Source organism: Abrus precatorius, unplaced genomic scaffold (assembly GCF_003935025.1).
Source record: "Abrus precatorius isolate BTA unplaced genomic scaffold, Abrus_2018 Scaffold2, whole genome shotgun sequence".
NCBI lineage: Eukaryota > Viridiplantae > Streptophyta > Magnoliopsida > Fabales > Fabaceae > Abrus > Abrus precatorius.
This window is the reverse complement of record NW_020874362.1, coordinates 27403203-27423520: the sequence shown is the minus strand read 5'-3', so window position 1 is coordinate 27423520 and position 20318 is coordinate 27403203. Positions and strand designations below refer to the sequence as shown.

General features: G+C 29.2%; 2 protein-coding genes across 2 annotated transcripts; one reads left to right on the top strand and one right to left on the bottom strand.

The window, feature by feature from the left end:
• Window positions 1-926: 926 nt before the first annotated feature.
• LOC113857881 (aspartic proteinase-like protein 2) lies at window positions 927-6183 on the bottom strand. The gene is made up of 10 exons (XM_027490142.1): window positions 5696-6183; window positions 5237-5366; window positions 4859-5109; window positions 4501-4728; window positions 3249-3411; window positions 3024-3100; window positions 2800-2896; window positions 2153-2219; window positions 1528-1599; window positions 927-1379 (listed from the first exon to the last, which is right to left on the bottom strand). The coding sequence occupies exons 1-10, from the start codon at window positions 5917-5919 to the stop codon at window positions 1210-1212; spliced, it is 1479 nt and encodes a 492-aa protein (XP_027345943.1). The 5' UTR covers window positions 5920-6183; the 3' UTR covers window positions 927-1209.
• A 6082-nt stretch (window positions 6184-12265) lies between these two features.
• On the top strand, window positions 12266-18534 carry LOC113859744 (histone-lysine N-methyltransferase ASHR3). The gene is made up of 11 exons (XM_027492441.1): window positions 12266-12334; window positions 12518-12766; window positions 12858-13004; window positions 13791-13955; window positions 14857-14971; window positions 15148-15241; window positions 15627-15720; window positions 15873-15951; window positions 16149-16320; window positions 17377-17457; window positions 18310-18534. Exons 1-11 carry the CDS (start codon window positions 12266-12268, stop codon window positions 18470-18472), a joined length of 1428 nt encoding a protein of 475 aa, XP_027348242.1. The 3' UTR covers window positions 18473-18534.
• Window positions 18535-20318: the final 1784 nt, after the last annotated feature.

Here is a 20318-nt window from a genome sequence, read left to right as displayed (position 1 = left end):
ATAACATTCATAAAATATTTGAATGAAACAGATAAAAATTATTTTTTGTAATTTTTTTTTAAACTAATTAATATTTATAAAGTGATGAATATATAAATTTAGTAATTGTTATAACGCAAAAAATTTATTTTTTGTAATTTTTCGTAAACTAATTTTATATAATAATGAATACATAAATTTTATTAATATTTACTTATATTATAATAATTTAGCTTAATAAAATATATGATATTCAATCTTTGTATAAGTAATATCTCGTGTAACCATATTCAATAAATCATTTTTTTTATAACTTTTTGCTTAAACAAGAAAAATATGATTTAAGCAAAATTTAGAAAAATCATACAAAGGAAATTCAATAATGTAAGATTTTAAATAAAATTAGGATAGGAACACCCAATTCTCTAGCATAAAAAGTATTTAAATTACTTCAAAAACAAAGATAAAAAATTAATGATTTTGAGATAATGGCTGTTTTATATAAATAAAAAAGAAAATTTAATTTCATAACTATTACAGTTATATTTTTTAAAATTGTTAAAAAAATAATTTTAAAGAAATTATTTTAAATATATAATATTTAAAAATTCTCATCCTACAAAATTTTTTTACCACTTTTTATGCCACCCTAATTTTTATTATTTTTGAAATTTTAATTTTAAAATATATTAAACACTATTTCTAAAATTTAATTTCAGAAGTGATGCAAAAAAGGTGGTACGGTCAATTCAGAGAACGATGCAAAAAATAATTATCACCGCCAAAGTCCAAATTAATAATGTGGCATCGACACGAGTTGGCCCACAAAGGCTGAACTAAAATTAACAACATAAACAAATCTACAACTCACAATAAGCCACCTAGAATAATTGATTTTATGCATTGACCCTAAAAGCAAATGAATTTTATGCAGAAACCAAGCTAGTCAAAAACCCCAAATGAGGTATAAGTTGTATCAGCGATTCAATCAATAAATAATCATGTGAATTTACAATGCTATCAAAAAATTAAAAAGTAAGAAACATAGGTGATAAAAAAAAAGTGACTTACTTAAGCACCTGAAGCTAAAGCATTCAAACCTATCGTGCATAAAAAAGGCACAAGCGACAATCCAAGTAATAACATGTGTGATCTTGCCAATTGCCACAATTATACACCGGCAAGAGAATATACATAGTGAAGAAAGAATATCAATTCCAATTCCACATGCTACAAAAATACATAGCAACATATTAGTGTTATTAAGAGAGTAAGGAGCACTGTCTTTAGCAAATTGTGAGTTGCATAACGTAAAGAAGTGCTTCCATTTAGCTCTCCAGCATCCACAAACTCACTTCTGCCCCTACCAGTTGATGCAGAGACATTAACTGGCAATGAACCTAGTTCAATAAATTTAAATTGAAAAATATTAGAATACGATTTTGTAGAGATTTTCAAGAACTATAAATGAAAATATAGCTCAACTTATGTGTATGTATGCACGTGAGTTTACTATTTGCCTTCAATGTAGTGTAGTTCAAAACTTACAGTCATAGTTAGCCCATCCAATGCGTTGACCAGCAAGATCATAGACAAAAATTTTGTCTTTTAATACAAGGTCTGTCAGAAAAAGGGCATTGTCAGTATCATAATGGTGGTAAAAAGGTAACATGATTGCTAACAGATGATAACAACTAAGTTACATGCAATATTAATGAATTCATGTTCTGGCAGACTGGGAGCATAAACAAACTATTTCTAGAAGAAAATTTGCCAATGAGTACAAAGTTGAGAGGGGGAATTATAATTTGATTCAATACGAGGATTTTCTTTGTAAATAAGGCTTTGAATTCAATTATTTTTAATTGAACTTCAATTACATGCAAAACTTATTTTATGTATCTTTTCAATCAAATTTTAAAATATAAACATATGGATATAGAACTTAAGGCATTGTTTGATTTTAGAAAGCATTTTGTTTTCAATTTTAATTACAAAACAACCACCTTGTTTTATTTTATTTTCTATTTTCAAATATTTGTATAAGAAACAATGAAAAAAAAATCAGTGTTTGTTGAATGAATCTTCAAAAACAGGAAATATAATAAAAACAAGGTGAGGTTTTTGTAATTATAAACCAAACAGCCCTAAAGTTTCCAAACTGGCATTATACCTCCTAGAATTGTTACACCTTGACCCGGGATTTTCTGAAAGCCAATACACCACACTGATCCCTCACCCTGTGGCACACACACAATATCCTTGCATGAGTAAGACAACATGTCAAAATGAACAAAGTATAATATTAAGACGTATATCAAGAATAAAGGTAGATAGTTAGTCAAAGCAATCAGCAATGACAAAAATAACCATGAAGCAGCTGAGATGTGTCCTAAAAATTTCTGTAGGATAAAAGTTCAGTCATGAAAATGAGAATTGGAAGAGAAGTGTTTTCTTCCCTCCCTCACACATAAGGCACTAAGAAGGGAACTAACAATGCATAAGAATTAAAAGATTTAACTAAACACCATAGAAACTTCAACACTAGTTTCTAGGGCAGGATAATTTTGCTATACTACAAGAAATTATTAGATATTTAGATCTACAAAAGTTGTCAATGAAATATTATTATAGAGAAGGATGAGGACCTTAGAAACAGAAGTAAATATAACAACAAAGAAAGGAAAGAAAAGAATCAGATTGATAATCAGCGAAACTATAACTCATGCCAAATTGGAATGAATTTCTTTGCAAATCACTTAATCAAGACATTAATCCCAAGAAAATTAAATAAAAGGAAATCAAAGCTTGAAAACATACAATATAATTCTGCTGTATAAGGTAGTCCTGTGGCCTTAAAACCAGAGATGAACCTCCAGCAAAGTTCAGACTGACTTGTGGAAAAATGTCGACATTGCTACACACAGTATAGCCAAAAAAAGGTAAAGAAAGAGTGTCAAGATCCTCTATTCTTAGCATCCAATCATGAAAAGAAGAGAGTCTTGAAACAATCAACACAAAATCTATAAACAGTTCAACTTAACCTGGAGCTGGTTATTAAGTAGCACTGATTTCCCCTAGAAAGAACAGTGCGTACAGATTGTGGAATAGCCACTGTAATCTGCATGAAAAATACTTTTTCCATTAATTATTGATAAATTTCCTAGAAAGGAAAAAATATGGTACCATTTTTAGTTACACATGATGAATCAAAGCATTGTTTAATATGGATCAACTGGACGAAAAGAAATTACCTAAGTGAAACTCACCGCATTGACAAAGGGGTTGTAGGCTTCTTCTGCAAGGTATGCCAAAGTTGTTCCAGAATCAATAATGGTACCTCTGTTATTTGATGTAGAAAAAACTGCAGGATCAATTTGCAAAATTTGGCCATTGACAGAGATGCTCTGCAGATTTAAGTTGTAATGGGGCCTGAAATATGTGCCAAGGAAGCAATCAATCTAAACATTTTTCTCAAAGAATATTCTGTGTCCATTTCAATACAAATAATTTTTTTAACAATACCATTTTTGAAATTTAAAATTCTTATTCAACGTAAGTATAATATTTAAGTATGAATACGAATGCATATTTTTGGTAAAAAGAAAAAAGCAGAACTACAACAGAGTTTGTAAACTCAAAGTTGTGCCTAAATCTTCGATTTATCAATAAAAATCTAGTAATAGAAAAAAAAAAGAAGCACTCCATGCACCATATGACATCTATTAAGAAACTATGCACCCACAGATGAAGGAAGGTTGACTCAAAAAGTTTAGCTGTCAAACTATTCAAGGCTTAAAATCAATAACTATGTTTTGCTGACGTGAGGTAATGATTAGGCTTATACAAGTAGAAATCCATTTTAGTATCACGTATGACTTTGATTCATGATTGAACATGTTTTCCTCTGGATTTTGATGCCTGATATCAATGTTTTTGAGGCTTAACCATTTGCAAAATATAAAATAAATAGGAGCACCAGACAACCAGTAAAATAACCACTGAATGAAATTCTGTTGTCCTTATACAAGGCACCTAAACACATTGCAACAACTGAAAACACACCACTCATCCCATAGTTCTATAGCTGTAAATTGGTACAAATACAAACTATCAAAGTGCTAAATACCTATCTTTACCTGAACATTTTCGCAATCATATTCCTAACTAGTGAGTGAGTATGAAATTATAAATTGATTTCAATGCTCAAGATTCACATACAGCTTAAAATTTTAAGTGGATAAATATCTCGCTCGGATGGCTTATTTGAAGCCTAAAAAACCAAGTGACTTCAACCAGTAAACACTTGCCATGTATCAATACAACTGAATTTTTAATTATTCATCTCATTAGGCTCCTAAGAACAAAGACACAAAGCTCTGTCAACTTAACTTGTTTCCCAACTTCCATCTCATACAAACAAACCAGCAAAGGTTAACACTTGAGAAAAAATCACAAATGAATAATGGATATAAAGAAATCAAAATGTTGCATATACTATAATGAATGAGATGAACATACTGTGATGGAACAAGTGGACTAAAAATTATGTCCGGTTCCACAATCTCGCCAAGAACCAATATGCCCCCACCACTATTATCTCCTTTCAGGCAATGAGAGAACACTCTTGGAGCAATTCCTTGCGATGAGAGTTGGGAGATGACAGACATGCCTTGTTGCCCAAATCCAAATATCCCATCAACTGCTCTATCAGACTTTGTCAAGTCCCCACTCTGCAGGTTGCTACAGCTGTTCCATAGCACAACATATAAGCCATTACTTTCCAAGTTTAAACTAACAAGTGCAAAGGGGGAAGGGGTGATTATTATTAAAACATAGCAATGTAATTTTGAATCATCTCAGATTCATCATAGCTCACCCAAAAACTACAGATGCCGACGAATTGGTCATCAAGGAACCCTCAAAAATACTGGCAAAATGCATCAAGTCTGACACATAATAACCTGATGTTCCACTACCATCTCCATACTGAAATGTGTAAGTGCACTGGTTGCTCTGACTGGAACAACTGGCATCTGATGACTGTACTCCATTCCTGCACCTTCGATCCGAACAAGAGATCAATGAAGATGTTGATGAACTCCCAGGGTCAAAGTAATTGAGTTGAATCTGCGACAAAATCCACCAATGATGATATCCAATTACTCACAAATCCCAGAAGTATATTAATCTTAATATTGTTAAACAAACTGTGCACTGAATTACGTAATTAACAAGCAGGGAATTGTGAATTTACTGGGAGGCCACTTGTCTGGGGACAACCACTGCAGGATCCACAACTAACCCAGAGAACATCACTGCCAGTGTCAATCTGCACATAAAATTCCCTTGGAGGAGTACCCAATTTCACCTTTGTAAAGTAAAGCCTGAAAGAAGCCACAAATTTCAACTTTTTAAAAAGAAAAAATTGAATTGAGAGAACAAAACATAAAATAAAAGTAAAGCAAGAAGGAACCAACAACGGGTATTAGAAGGAGAGAACCATATATTGATATTCTTCCGCCATTACAAAGAAAATTATCATTGAAACATTAAAAAATATCAGAATTGAGAGCAACGTGACCAAACCAAAAATCTTTGATTTTTCATTTTAAACACAAAAAAAAAAAAAACCTCCTTTGATGACACCCATGAGAGAAACTGATCCAAAAAATTAATTAACAGGTGAAATTTAAAAAGGGGGTGACAGAATTACCCGACTTGTGTGGGATCGAAGGTTCCTTTAACAGGGAAATCTACAACATAGTTAGTAGACTGCAACATTCTATGATGTCTGAGGATGTCCCTCGCTCTGAGCTGACTCAACTCCACGCCATGATTAGAAGGGAACGCTCTTTCCAGCGTCAGAGTCACAGGAGACCCAACCGCCGACGACAGAAGCACGACGGAGAAGAGAAAAGCGACGAACAACTTGTCCATTAGTGTCGGTTGGAAAGTGAAAGAAGGGAAAGCAAAATGGAATTGAGACACTTAAACACTAATGGAATATGAGAACAAAAAGCAAAGCAACGCAAAAATTGAGGTTGTTATTGTTGTTGGTTTTGTACTTCATGATCATGATTCCGGAATCTAGATATAGATTAAGGCGCGAGAGAGAGAGAGAGAGAGAGAGAGAGAGAGTTGCAACCTGAACGAACTTGCAAGTTGCAGGTTGCAAGTTTCGTCCAATAACACAACAATAATGGATTATGGATTACGTAAAGTTACTACTTACTACTACTATTTATTATCTAGGATAAACAAAAGACTGCAATTTACTGCTCGTTACACTTCTTTGTTTTCTGCTCCCTTAACTACAAGATTTTAAAAAAAAGACAAAAACAAAAACAAAGACAAAAGAATCCGATTTTATAATATTTTGTATATATGTTATTTAAAAATTATATATTTTAAAGTACGTTATTTTTGAAAAAATTACATAAATATAAAATTTTTAAATCAGTTAGTTTAGGTAACGATGGACGAAAAATTATGAATAATGATTTTAAAAAAAGTATTAAAAATTCTAAAAAAGTCAAACGTCGTTAATAGTAATTTTTTTAAAAATGAAAAAAATTCAAAGTGTAAAAAAGATACGACCGATAATTTTTAATAAAATAATCTTACATTTTCGTAATTTTTCAAAAATTTATACTTTGATAATTTTTTATTTTATTTCAATTAAATAAGAATTTTACTAACGTTTATTTTGAAGATACTAGTAGGTATATTTTTAAATGTACTTTTTAAGCAATTTTAGTATATTGATATGTTAATTTGTATCTATATTTTAGTTTAGTCTTCTATGTTCTTTTAGTCTTTGAGCTTTTAAACTTATTTTAAATTATTCATTTTTTCCTGCATTGTACTTTTCAACGTATTTTCTTTTCTTTTTTCAATTTCCTTCTTCCTTCTTACCCCTTTTCTTCCGCTTCCTCTTTCCCTTCTTCGTTTTTCTCCTCCTTCACCCGCCCAACACACACAGTTATGAGAATGAGTTATGCCAATGAAAAAGCAATAGGAGGTGAAACCGTTTTAGCCTATGGCTATTGGGTGAATTAAAGAGACGTGACCAGTGGAAGATTGGTTTTAATGAAACGAATGAAGACCTTCGTGATTTTAATGGTTATTTAAAGATAAAGGTATGGTAGTAGCATGGAATGGAATGTAAGAAATACTTGACAATGGAGAAAAAAGAAAATAAAAATGAAAAGAGTGTTAACTACATCAAAATTATAGTCTTTAATTTTTTTTTAAGTGTATTTTTTGTTTCTTAATTAAGAAATAAGATATAATTTTTAAAAATTTTTAAATTAGATAAATTTAAATTCAATCCCGTAATAAAACAGTTCTTTTAGTAAATTTTGTATTTTCATTTAAGAAAAATATAAAATTTTACTTGACTAAACTATTCAGTTCTCACCAAAAAAAAAACTGAATTTTAATTTAAATTAAATAGATTCATTAAAATAAAGTTTTTTTTTCAAAAGTATTTAACACAATTTTATTTACTGAAATTCAATCATTGATTCCTTTTATATATCAATTTATGATGAAAAAAATCAATTAAATTACTTATTTATCTTTATTAAATTTATATATTACAAACAACATGATGATCATATTTTTTAAGGGTCACACTAAGTAGTGTCATGCAATAACTGCTCATGGTTAATAAATGCTCAATACTCTCCGAAGATCACAAGTTGGGATTGCAATGGCTATTCTCATTCTTTAACAAATCTGTAATTCGCAAGTGAGTCAACACATTGGACAAGAGGCAACTTTTTTATGCTAACTTAATTAGGATTTCATTGTCTGGTGTATACACACACAATCTTTAAAGTATAGGTTATATATATATAAGGAAAGAAAATTAGTAAACACTTAAATAGTGATGTTGATAATTTAATTAAGAAGCATTTATGACCAAAAAAAATATCATAATAAGATCGTTTATCTGAAAATTTGATAAATATCAAAAGTGATTTTAAAAGATAATTTTTTTATTTACAAGACACGATTATAATACATGTTTTGAAGGATTTGGTTATATAATTAAAAAAAATAATACATTGTTTAATTTTATAAAAAATCAAATTATATTAATATAAATTACATTCACTCTTACATTATTAAAAAATATATTTTATATGATATAATTTTTATCAATTCAATTATTAATTAAATTCTAACTAAATTTGGTCAAAATTTAACAAATATAACAACCTAATCAAAGAGTTTAATATTTTATAACAAATATTAATTAATTCTAAATTAATCTAAAATTTTGCATATAGATTTATATGATTAAAATTTTTAATTTAATTTAATTATTTAATAAAAAATGATTAAACGATACAAGAGATAATGTAATTTATATTAATATAATTTTTTATCAGTGTATTTTTACTATGATTTCTTATAATTTTTTATTTGTCATTTTTATTAATTTATTTAAAATATTAGTTAATAAAAGTCAATTAATGATATATAATAACAAATTTTACGACGATTATTTTACATATCTAAGCTTAATCATTAAGTCATCTTAATTTCCTAGACAACACAAATCTTCAGGTAAACCACTTTTACTTATGTGTTGACACTTGTCTTTCATTCACTAAGCTAAAATGATTTAGCTTTCAACTTCTTAAAAAGTACAATTGTTACGGCCACAATTTATTTATTTCTGTAACTAATTTTCTTTTTAAAGTCAAATGTTCAAACAGTTGCTGTATTTATTATCTGAAAAATATAAAATATTACAAAATATTTAGTTAATTTTTTTTAATTATAAGAATATGAGTTAATAATATATTTATATAATTTATTAAAATTATTTAATTGCAACCGTGCTTTTGTTTTAACACGTGGCCCATATCAAATTGTTATTCATTTTTCATATTTTTATTTCTTATGAAAGTTTGGGTACTTCTAGTAAGAGAATATATTTTTTTTCCCTTTCTTTTTATTCAACCTTCATATGAAATGACGGGAATACAATAATGTCGATTTCATCATTAAAGTTTTTTAAACTGATAAAAAAATAAACAAATGATTTTTTAAGTATTAATAAAAATAAAAAAATGGGTATGGAAATTAGTTTGAATTGTTTTTATTTTTATTTTAATACAACTCAAAAACAAAATAATCACATTTAAATATTGTGCACAGTATTTAATTATCACTTTTCTTATCTTTGATTCTTAAAAAAATAATTATTCTATTTAGAGAGTATAAAAAAAGTATTAAATATTTGTTTATAAAATATTATTATTATTAGTAGTAGTAGTTATTAAACTCAATCCTAAAGGTTAAAGTTAAATTATTTCTTTAATTATTTATTAAAAATTTTGAGCTTTACAAGACATGTAATGTGTTTTTTATAACAATCTAATAAAATTCTACTTAATTTTTTTATAATTACTTTTTATTATTATTTAATATTTATATATTATTAATTTGATTCCAATCTAACTATGATAAAATAAAACCTTTATTGACTGAACAGTTAGTCCAATTGTAAAACTATTACTCCATAGAAAAGTTAAAAAGAAAAAGCTAACTATATATATATATATATAATCTTTTTTTTAATATATTACCCATCATAATTACTAATTTATTCCATTTCCTCTTATATATTTCTATTAATTGAGTATGTAGCAGAGTGGAAAAGACTCAGCAATACCCATGGTGATGCAATTGATAAGTACACTCTATGTATTGAGATTTTAATTTGAAACCCTTACAAAATCCAATCTATATAAACCATATACCCATGAGAATGCTAGTTTCTTCTTCTTCTTCTTCTCTCCTATCCAATAAATTGACCAAAAGTGTTAAGGGTAATCATGAGTTAGTAAAGTGTGTAGCTTGTGCACCAGAGATACCCTACTTTCTTCGTCAACTTATTCTGAACTTTTCTTGCAAGATATGTGGTTCCTATTCCGGATCATCCACTTGCATCAATGATCATTTGTAATACATAAACTTTACACATATATCTAAGAATCACACATTTGCCTCGCTGTAACTGATATTTAATAAATGAATTATGACACATTGGCTAAAATTAAGCCAAATACAGTCTACATGTACTCTGATATGTCTGCAAGTCTTGCATTAACCATCTTTATAAAAGATTAGTTAAATTATTCAATATCTTATATCAAGTTTTTTGTTGTTTTAGCAAAATATTTAATATTTTAAACATTTATAAATAACAAATACATTTATTTGACTTATAATGTATACTTCATGATTGAAAAAATACTTTGATTACAAAAACATATATTTTATTTTCCTAAAAAGTGCACTAGAACTATTCATTAGTATTCTTCCAACTCACATAACGATTGATATTAAAGTAAAATACGATCTTAAATAAATTTTAAAAAATGTACATGGTCATCTAGTAATTAAAATGTTACATCATTCACTAGATGAATTATATGTATACATATACACACTATTTATCAATTTATATAAAGAGAATATCGTATTCCTTTACCAAACCATTTTACATAAAAATTATATCAACATAAACAATTCCACCTTCAGACGGCAGCTAAAATATCTATTTGATACATCGTTATCCTTTTCCCTTGTGTATACACGTCTCTCGTGGCCATGCAATTTGTTCATTTGAATTGAATTATCAACCACGGCACCTAGGGAGGAACTAGAAACATATCCACGAACTCGTGTGTATTTTATTATTCTTTTTCGTTTTGGACATTTTGGTAATAATAAACGATGGCTTTGTTAAAAAGAACATCTTTAGGGAGTGGGCTCTATATCTTTGTAAGACACCACCACTTTTTTCTAGTTCTTTCCCTCCACCACTTTATTTTGGTGGTTTAAAAATAAATAAATTATTTATTTACTTAAGTATAAAATTATATTATTAACTTTAAAAGGTTGTTAGTAGTATTAAAAGTGGACTTGATGCCTTTAACTCAATCAACTGGGATAAAAATTGTCTTCTAATACAATGTATGCAGGAAAAGAGGGCATTGTTGTCAAATTCAGATTGTTGAAGAACGGATAACATGATGGCTAATAAATGATAAACAATCATTTACAAACAATATTTTTAAATTGATGTTTTGGCAGAGTTAATTGGAGAATATAAAAAACTAGTTCTAGTCTTAATTCTGTCAGGGAGAGTGAGTACAAAGTTGAAGAGGCAATTACAATTTGATTTAATATAAGGTTTTTCCTTCAAAGTCTAACTTTGAAATTCATAAATAGAACTTTAAGTATATGCAGAATTTATTAAGAATAAAATACATATAAAAAATAGTAAATTTTACAGTACTCTGAAAAATAAAAGAGTATTATATGTTCATATAATATGAACAATTATAATTATTAATTTTAGTGATATATTTAAAAAAGATGTAAATATTTTAATATAATTTAAAAAAGTATTTAATATACTTTTAAGTTTAAAAGTACCATAATAAGTACAATAAAAAAATAAAAGTGAAATGTTAGTCTAAGTAGGCTTTTTTTTATATAGTTTTTATTTTTTAAAATTTAAAAAATGGGATTTTTTATAAAATTATAAAAATATAGACTTCAAAAATTGTCATTGATAATTTTGTATGCAGTACAAAATTCTAGAGATAAAAATATAAAAAAGTAATAAAATTCCAAAATTATAAATTTTTTTAAAAAATTAAATATTTAAAAAGTACATTAAAAGTTGTCAGTGATAATTTTTGCTAAAAGTTGTCAATGACAATTTAAAAAAAAACACATTTTTATAATTTTACAAAAAATCCTATATTTTTTTAGTTTAAAAAAATTCATATATGAAATAATATTTTAATCTAAGTAACCAATAATAATTAGAATAACTATAAAGTAGATATGAGATATGTGAAAAATATTTTTTTATAATAAAAAATACTATTAATATATTTATAATTTATATTTATTTTTTAATTTTAAATTCTTAAACAATATCTTAAGTATAGGGATTAAGTATACAGTAGTTTAGATAAAAAAGTAAGTGACTCATTATATATTAAATTTTGAGTGCAAATAAAATTTAAGAGTGTGAAGGAGAATTTGCTGATATTTAATTGTTTGAGTGATTTATTTATTTAATTTCGAAATAATTTAAGCTTATGATCTTTTTACTTGTAAACCTTTTATTTGATTACTAATCTATCGGTACAATTTTTTTTATCGGATAGAAAAATGAGAAAAAAAAAATGAAAACGTAAATTAAGAAAAGCTGGCATCTTTTGACCATTCGTTGATAGCTCCGATGGCCACCGAAATTCAAAGTTCCGCGGTCCCCTCATCATTCCGGCGCAGGATAGCATCTGGCAAAATCGTAAATACAGACATCTCACAAGCCCCCTTCAGTACTTTCACTACACCCCCTGAAAATTACAAAACCACACTTTCCCGCCCATTTTTTCTTCTTCTTCTTCTCCTCTCTCTCTTTCTTGCTCTTTCCCTCTCTCCCCCCATGCCTCTGTCGGCAAGTTTCTCCTTCTTCTAGGGTTTGTTTCAGATTCCCACAATGCCAGATTTAGCGAACCTCTCTCTCTCTGCAACTCTTTCACTCCCTCATTGCTCCTCCGATGCTCCGCTCAAAACCCTACCCAACAGCTTCGTTTCCGAACCTCCCTTCGAACCTCGGGTTCTGAAGCGCACCCGCGGTTCCCTGGATCGGGTCCAAAAGCCCAACAATAACAAGCCCTTCGAGGATCGCCTCAAAGATCCCTTCTCTCTTCCTTTTCTTGTTGGTGCTTCTAAGATGGTATACATACTTTTTATTTTTATTTATAATTATTGATTAATTGAAAACATAGGTTAGCATGTAACTGTTTTTGTAATGTGTGCGGATTTAGGATGAATGTTGCTTTTGTCGCCATTGTATCTGCCCTGGAGAGGAATTGCTATGTTCTGTTCGTGGATGTGATGCACGCTACCACGTGGAATGTGCAAAAGAAGTGGTTGGAGCTGCGAGTCTGAAAAAGTTCAAATGCCCACAACATGTAGATTTTTAATTATGCAACATTAGTCTCTTTCGCTACCAAGATTGACCCTCACTTCTTTAATACATTTATTTGATGGTATTTTGTATATTAGTAGAGTAATGATTTGTAATGTGAATTATGGTTTTCTTCTGAGTAATGTAATTCATGGAAGATTAATTGGAAGTTTAATGTGTCATTTAACTGGTATTTAATACAGGGAGTGAATATTAGATTATGTTTATTTGTGTCAGTTGATGAACTTGGGATCGTTTGAACACATCTGAAAGGAAATATCACAAGTGCTAAAATGTGGATATGTGCGAGATTGTCCAAAACATTTTTCTACTCAAGTCTAGTTTCATGATAAATTCTGGAGATTATTGAATTAGCTTAATTTGTCAAAATAGCAAGCCAACATTGATATTCTTTATGGGATTGATAATTAATTATACGAACTCCTTTTGTGTTTTTGTGAAAGTTCCTGATCATGATTTGCTTTTCTACTACGTGCTGTAGATGCTATCTAGGATACAAAGGGCATTCGGAAGAGCTTATTTGGGCTTATGACCTTCATATAAATTCCTTTTAGCTTATTAGCTTGTTTCAAAAAGAAACTTATCAAAATCACCTATTTTAAACTTATTTCTCGAAGTTATATTGTCAAATGTATGAATAAGCTCTCATTTGATAATAGGTTGTTGAATTACGTACTTAATATGCTATTACCCAAACTTGCCCACAGTCTTTTTCCTTTATTTTCCTGCCCTGTTTTTCCATACTCATATTTAGTCCTTCGATGAACAGGTATGCTTCATTTGCAAGGCAAAAAAACAATTGACGTGTGTGCGTTGCAAAATTGCGTTCCATAGTAAATGTGCACCATGGCCAGATGCAGTGATGCATCTTAAAGATCATCCTGGGCAAGCTGTTTGTTGGAGGCATCCTTCTGATTGGCGCCTGGATAGAAAGGTCAATTTTTTCTTTTCACCAGAACCTTTTTTGTCCCTGAACCGTTTACTAATTACACTGCAAATCGAAATATGTGCTTTGATTAGAATCCCTGCCCTAATGAAATTATCTGTTTCTGTTTGGAATATCTATTTTTATGCTTCTTTCTTTAATTTGTGATGTCTTACATTTTATAATTCTCTCACCTTCAGTATATGCAATTCTTTCAATATTAGCTTCCATTACACTAAGTGGTTTGTCATTTCGTCCTATTTTCTCCACCCTCTCCTGTCTATCCCTATGCACCGTGTGAAAGAAATTATGGTGTTTGCAAAGTTTTATGGAACATAAAATATTTGATCATGTATTGCATATGGATATACAATGGTACTCCTCAAACTTATTTAATGTTTTATGGATAAACTTTCTAGTTCTCACATATGTAATATGCTTCTATATGGGTTTAACAGCTTCTACTTGGATTGACAGCATTGTAGAATATTTCTCACTAGATTTAGAAATTTCTTTTCAAACTTTTATTTTTATTGGTATTTTTCATTGATTAGGCTGGCTGACAGGAATGTTGTATTTGTTGGATGAGCAGCCTGATGCTTCAACAAATAACATTTCGGTAAGGTTTATGAGCAATCTTTTTACATGTCTCACTTATGCATGTATCCTTTGTTATCACTTTGCATGATATATTTGACATTTACAGATATCTGTTGCAAGATTAATAATATATGGCATGTTTGAGAAAAAAAAGATTTTATATTATTAAACTGGTACAAATTTGATTGCTCATCATATGCTGGTGCCTTGTAATGTTTAGATGAGCAAACCAGTCGTTTGCATTAAAATTTTGTAATTTTGTTTGTTAATATCTCTTTCGAAATATTTTACTTATCCTTCCTTTTTCCAGGAAGTATTTTGTCGCTTGCCTCTTCCATTTATCAGTGAGGAGTTTAAGATTGACTTCACTTGGAAAGACATGGACAATAAAATGGAGCCACCACCATATGTGCACATAAGACGCAGTATCCAACATCTTGTTTGCTATGCTGAAGCAGTTACTATATATGATACAGTTATAATAAGCGTATTCCTTTTAGAATGTTAAGTAAAAGAGTTTATTTTTATTCTTGGTATTATTAATAGTTTTCAAATTAATTATTGCATTGGCCATCAAGTTGCTAGCCTGAATTAATATCAGATATATACCTAGTGAAGAAGAAGCGTAGTGATGTGGATGATGGTGCAGGGTGCACCAGTTGCAGTTCTATGTGTTCGGATGATTGTGTGTGCAGGTACGTGTGAATTTTGAGTTCGAGTGTTTACTTTGTTTTGAATGAAACTTCTTCTAGATGTAGATTATGTTGGCTTTTTAATTTTACTTACGATGAGTTATTTTGTTGCATATCAAACAACCAACATAAATTCATTTTGTGGCTGAAAGTTTGGTGATCCTAGACATGAAGGATAGGGATTTGGAGAAATATTATTTGTCTGGATTACAAAACTATGTTTATCTCTTCCCTGTTAATTAAAGAGGTTGTACATCTACATTTATACACCAAATATCACGCCACACATTATATGTACTTGTCAATATAATTAGTTGTAATGCGAATATAGTAAGATTTCGTAAGCAGGTTTATGCGTTAATTGTTGCATAATATTTTCATTTCTTAGGGTTCAATGCATAAGCTGCTCAAAGGCTTGTCGTTGCTCAGAAAATTGCAATAATCGGCCATTTCGGAAGGAAAAAAAGATCAAGATCGTCAAGGTGTGACATATTATGACAGTAAAATGGATGGAGCTTCTTTTTTTTTTTTTTTTACCTTTGGATCGTTGACATTTTTTTGGGTTATCCTTTTATTGCGTTTAGACTTTGTAAAATTTTGCTACCAATTACCATGTGTTTTTTTTTTTATTCAGACTGAACTTTGTGGATGGGGAGTGGAGGCCGCCGAAACAATCGATAAAGGTGGATTTATAATCGAGTATATTGGTGAAGGTAGCTCGCATTTCTAAGTGGCTGATAGCTTCATACTGTCAAAACGTTGTTTGTCTACCCTTCTTCCATACCATAATCAATATGTCCTTTTAAAAAAATATAAAATAGCATTTGTTGATCATCAATCATATGTTTTCTGTACCTTATATCTTTAAGCTATGCCTTTTATCCATTTAACCATAAACGTTCTGTTGCAGTCATTGATGATGCTTTATGCGAAAAAAGGCTTTGGGACATGAAATACAGGGGTGTACAGAATTTTTACATGTGTGAGATTCGGAAAGACTTCACAATAGATGCAACTTTCAAAGGAAATACATCACGATTTTTAAACCATAGCTGCGATCCCAACTGTGTTTTGGAAAAGTGGTTAGTGTAAAAAACCCAACGTAGTCATCCTAGGCTGCATTATTACTTTTACACTTAAATGATTCTTCAGATATATAGTTTCCTAGTGGACCAAGTTGCTCTAAATTATTTAGAATAATGCATGCTTGATATTATGCACAGTATGCTTCATATGTATGATTGCTATCGTATGCTGATTTGTTGTGCATTTTAATTGCTTTAACAATGTTTGGTCTAGCAATATTTTTGTTATCATGTATCCATCTTAATGCAAGACAAAATGATGTGGGATGCCATTCTTTGATCATTGGGTTTCGTTTGAATCCTGCAACCTTCCATAGGCTCGCTCGATGTCATCTAAACCTTACACTCATCATTTTTTGGCTTCAAAATGAAGCTCTTCATGACACTTTGTGTACTGAACAAAGCTATTGTCTTGGATTCTGCCTATAGCTTTGTTTTGATGGTGATGGCGTACTATCTCTCTTGGTCTAATTACCGGTACTCATAAAGTTAGACCTACAAAGTGCTTGCTAGACATGTTTCATTTGATGTCCTACCATAATTTGTGCCACTAAATTATAAATGATGAAGATACAGCCTGTTTCTCATGAAGCCCATTATGACTGCTTTGCTTGACAAACTAAGATGGAAAAATAATGTTCTCTGGGCTAAAACATGAACCGAATTAAATTCTACAGTTCCAAACAAATATAATCATTTTTTAATTATAATTATAATTATTTAAGTTTATTTACGTTAGAGATACAGAATTGATTAGTGTATACAGAATTAATTAAAATAAGGTTTCGTTTGAAAGAGCTTATAAAAATAATACATCACTATTGAAAATTCTTTTATTTATTTCAATAAGCTATTAAGTGTAGCTTATCTAATGAACTCTCTTTTCAGCTTATTTCAAGAAGTTATATGGTCAAATATATAAGTCCTCATGTAATAAGAGTTTGTTGAATAAATACTTAATTAAATTGCATTTTCAAACACATCCTAAGTGGACAAATCTGTGTGGTTAGTGACATTCCATATTTTTGTCTAAATTTTTGTGGTTTCTTCTAGGCAAGTTGATGGTGAAACACGTGTGGGTGTATTTGCTGCTCGTTCAATAGAAGTTGGAGAGCCGTTGACATACGATTACAGGTAATTTTGACCCTACCTCCTACTTTCTGCTTGGGACATGGCATTTCTTTAGTAGCGCACCAGGATATGTAACATAACTCGATAGAAATTTAAGTGGCATTCTGTTGTGCTTTTAACTAGTGTATGACTTAGGATTTTATTTTAACGTTTTGCTTCTCTCCTTAAAAGCACAAACTGCTCTATTTAATTTATATGCAAGCTCTATTAATTTAAAATAAAAGAACTACCCTTAAGTTTTAGAGCTTCTTGAAATTGTGTTTGGCCTAACTTTTCCTTTTAAATAGTCCCAAAAGAAGTTGGACTAATCTACTATTTTTACATATGTTGTAATACAGAGAATGGATTTTTATTGTTAATGACTATTAAGTAGCTATTTCAGTTATTGTTCTACATTTCACAATCATATTCATAACATCATTTAGATGATGGAAAAATTATTGTTCTGCGCTGGCCACACGTTTTTATATTTTTCCTAGTATCCTTAGAGCTTGAGATTTCCCGAGGAGTCAATGGGATACACATACCCAGCCTCTTATATATGAGAGCCAATGAAAATCACGTGCATTTAATGGTAGATATGCCTGGAGAAAGGAATTTCTACTGCATTACTATGAACAGTCATGCGAGGCCAATATAAACGCTGCAGGAAACATCGAATCATATATTTTTTCTACGCATCATGTTGAGTTTGAATCGAGTACTTTCTCGGGAAAAGATACACCCACTGCCCCATTTTGAAGGGGACAATAAATATTTATTCTCGTTGGAGAAAACATGTGGATGATACTATTTTTCCTCGTCGGGATATTTTTAAATAGATATTTAACTTGATCTCATATTGTGGCATTGTAGATTTGTGCAGTTTGGTCCAGAGGTGAAATGCCACTGTGGCGCTGCAAATTGTCAAGGCTTTCTAGGGACGAAAAAGAAAATTGGCAAGGTAGATCTGTGTTGGGGCTCGAAACGTAAGCGAACATCAAATGGTTGCATTCCGTTAGTAACAGCAGCTGTATGATTTGTGGAGATAGAGTGTAGCCATTGGTGTTGTACGTAAGCGAAGTAAAAAACAGCAATAAAACGGGCAGTAAGAGATGCATCCCTTGTCGCGCTACATTTTTACTTTTGGCTACCATAATTATAAAAATCATTTTTTATGATATGCATATGTTACGCAAATAAAAAAATTAATATTTTTTAAATGTACGAATGAATATTTTAAGGGTACGAGTTAATAGGTTAATAAATGTTTGGAGAAATGTTAACACACTCTTTAGATATTTTTTTTAAAATAGTTGATGTATTTATCTTGTAAATAATATATTTTAAGTTATTTTAATATTTTAATATTTTAAAAATAAATTAAATAAATCGTGTTGAAGAGTTTATTTTAGAAAATGTTGCTAAGATTTCTCTATTTTTCAATCACTGAGTACAATAAATATCGTAGAAGTATATTTATAACACTTTCATAAAAGTTTTTTGACTCTTCAGTTTTTGAGTTAACATTCTCCTTGAAATAAATAATAAAAATTTAAAGGACATATTTGATAACTCTTAATTTATTGCCTGATGAATAATACGAAAAAGGGGTATATAAGCATTCAACATTAAACTGTGAAGAATGAAAATACCAATAAAGTTTAGTATGGTTGCCAGATAGGTATACTTTGAATTATGTCGATAAGAATTTGATTTAGTAATGTGTGTAAGAAAAAAAAATATTTAAAGAGTCAAAACATACTTTGATAAATGTAATTTTTATACTTTGACAAGGTTAAATTACTGCCACCGGTTCAGATATATTTTTATCATATAAAAGATTAAAAACGAAAAAAAAAAAGGAATATTTTGATGTCTTAAAAGTATGGAAGTAATTTAGTGTATAATCCAAAGTAATTTTCAATCATTGTCACTAAAATGGAAAAAATAATTTTTTATAAATTATATTGATAGATTAAGAAAGACTTTCTCTGAGTTTGATTTAAAACAAAAAGAAAGAGTAGAAGTTGTTTTTTAATTATCCTCTAAAAAGTATTAAAAAGGAAGGAGAAAAAATAAGAGAATTATTTAAGTTTTCTCAAATCTTTCTCAACAATTTAAGTTCCCTCCTTTTTGGATAGGGCGGTTTGTAAAAAAAATTAATAAAATTATTTGTCTCTATTAAACTTGCAAGTTAAAAATATTCTAATGGTTTCATTATTTATTTATAACAGAAGAAGTTAGAATGAAATCTCTTATTTAAATTCAACTTGTACATTATCAATTATTCTATGTTCACAATTAAATTAAAGAATTTTAGAGCATGTTTGATTTTATTTTAAAAATACTTTTTTAAATTAAAAAATAATATAAATTTGTATCAGATTTTAATTTTAAAACAGAAATAAGACATGTTCTTAGTTTATCTTTCTCTCGTTCTCTCTCTCTCTTACTTGAATCTTAAATCATACATCTTCATTGCCTGTCATTTCATGCACCTTAAATAAATTTTATAAAAATTATTTTCTCACGGTTTTTGAAGTTTATATATTTTAGAAGGAAAAAAAAAAGCAATACTATGAAAAAAAAAGTTAAAATAATAAATTTTTAAGAAAAATAAATAAATATGGTGAATAATAACTTAATAATTTAATCAAAATTTTTAACTCATGCACTAAATATATAGGATAAGTTTTATATAGTGTATAGGATAAGTCTTGCTATTTTTTTTATAACTAATTAAATCATAAAAAATTATTAAATTATTCAGTTTTCAAACATATACACCAAGTGAATAGGATAAGTTTTATATAAGGCATAAGATAACTCTTATTTCTAGGGAAAGTTTATACGATAAAATCTCACTTTTCAGCAAAAAAAAC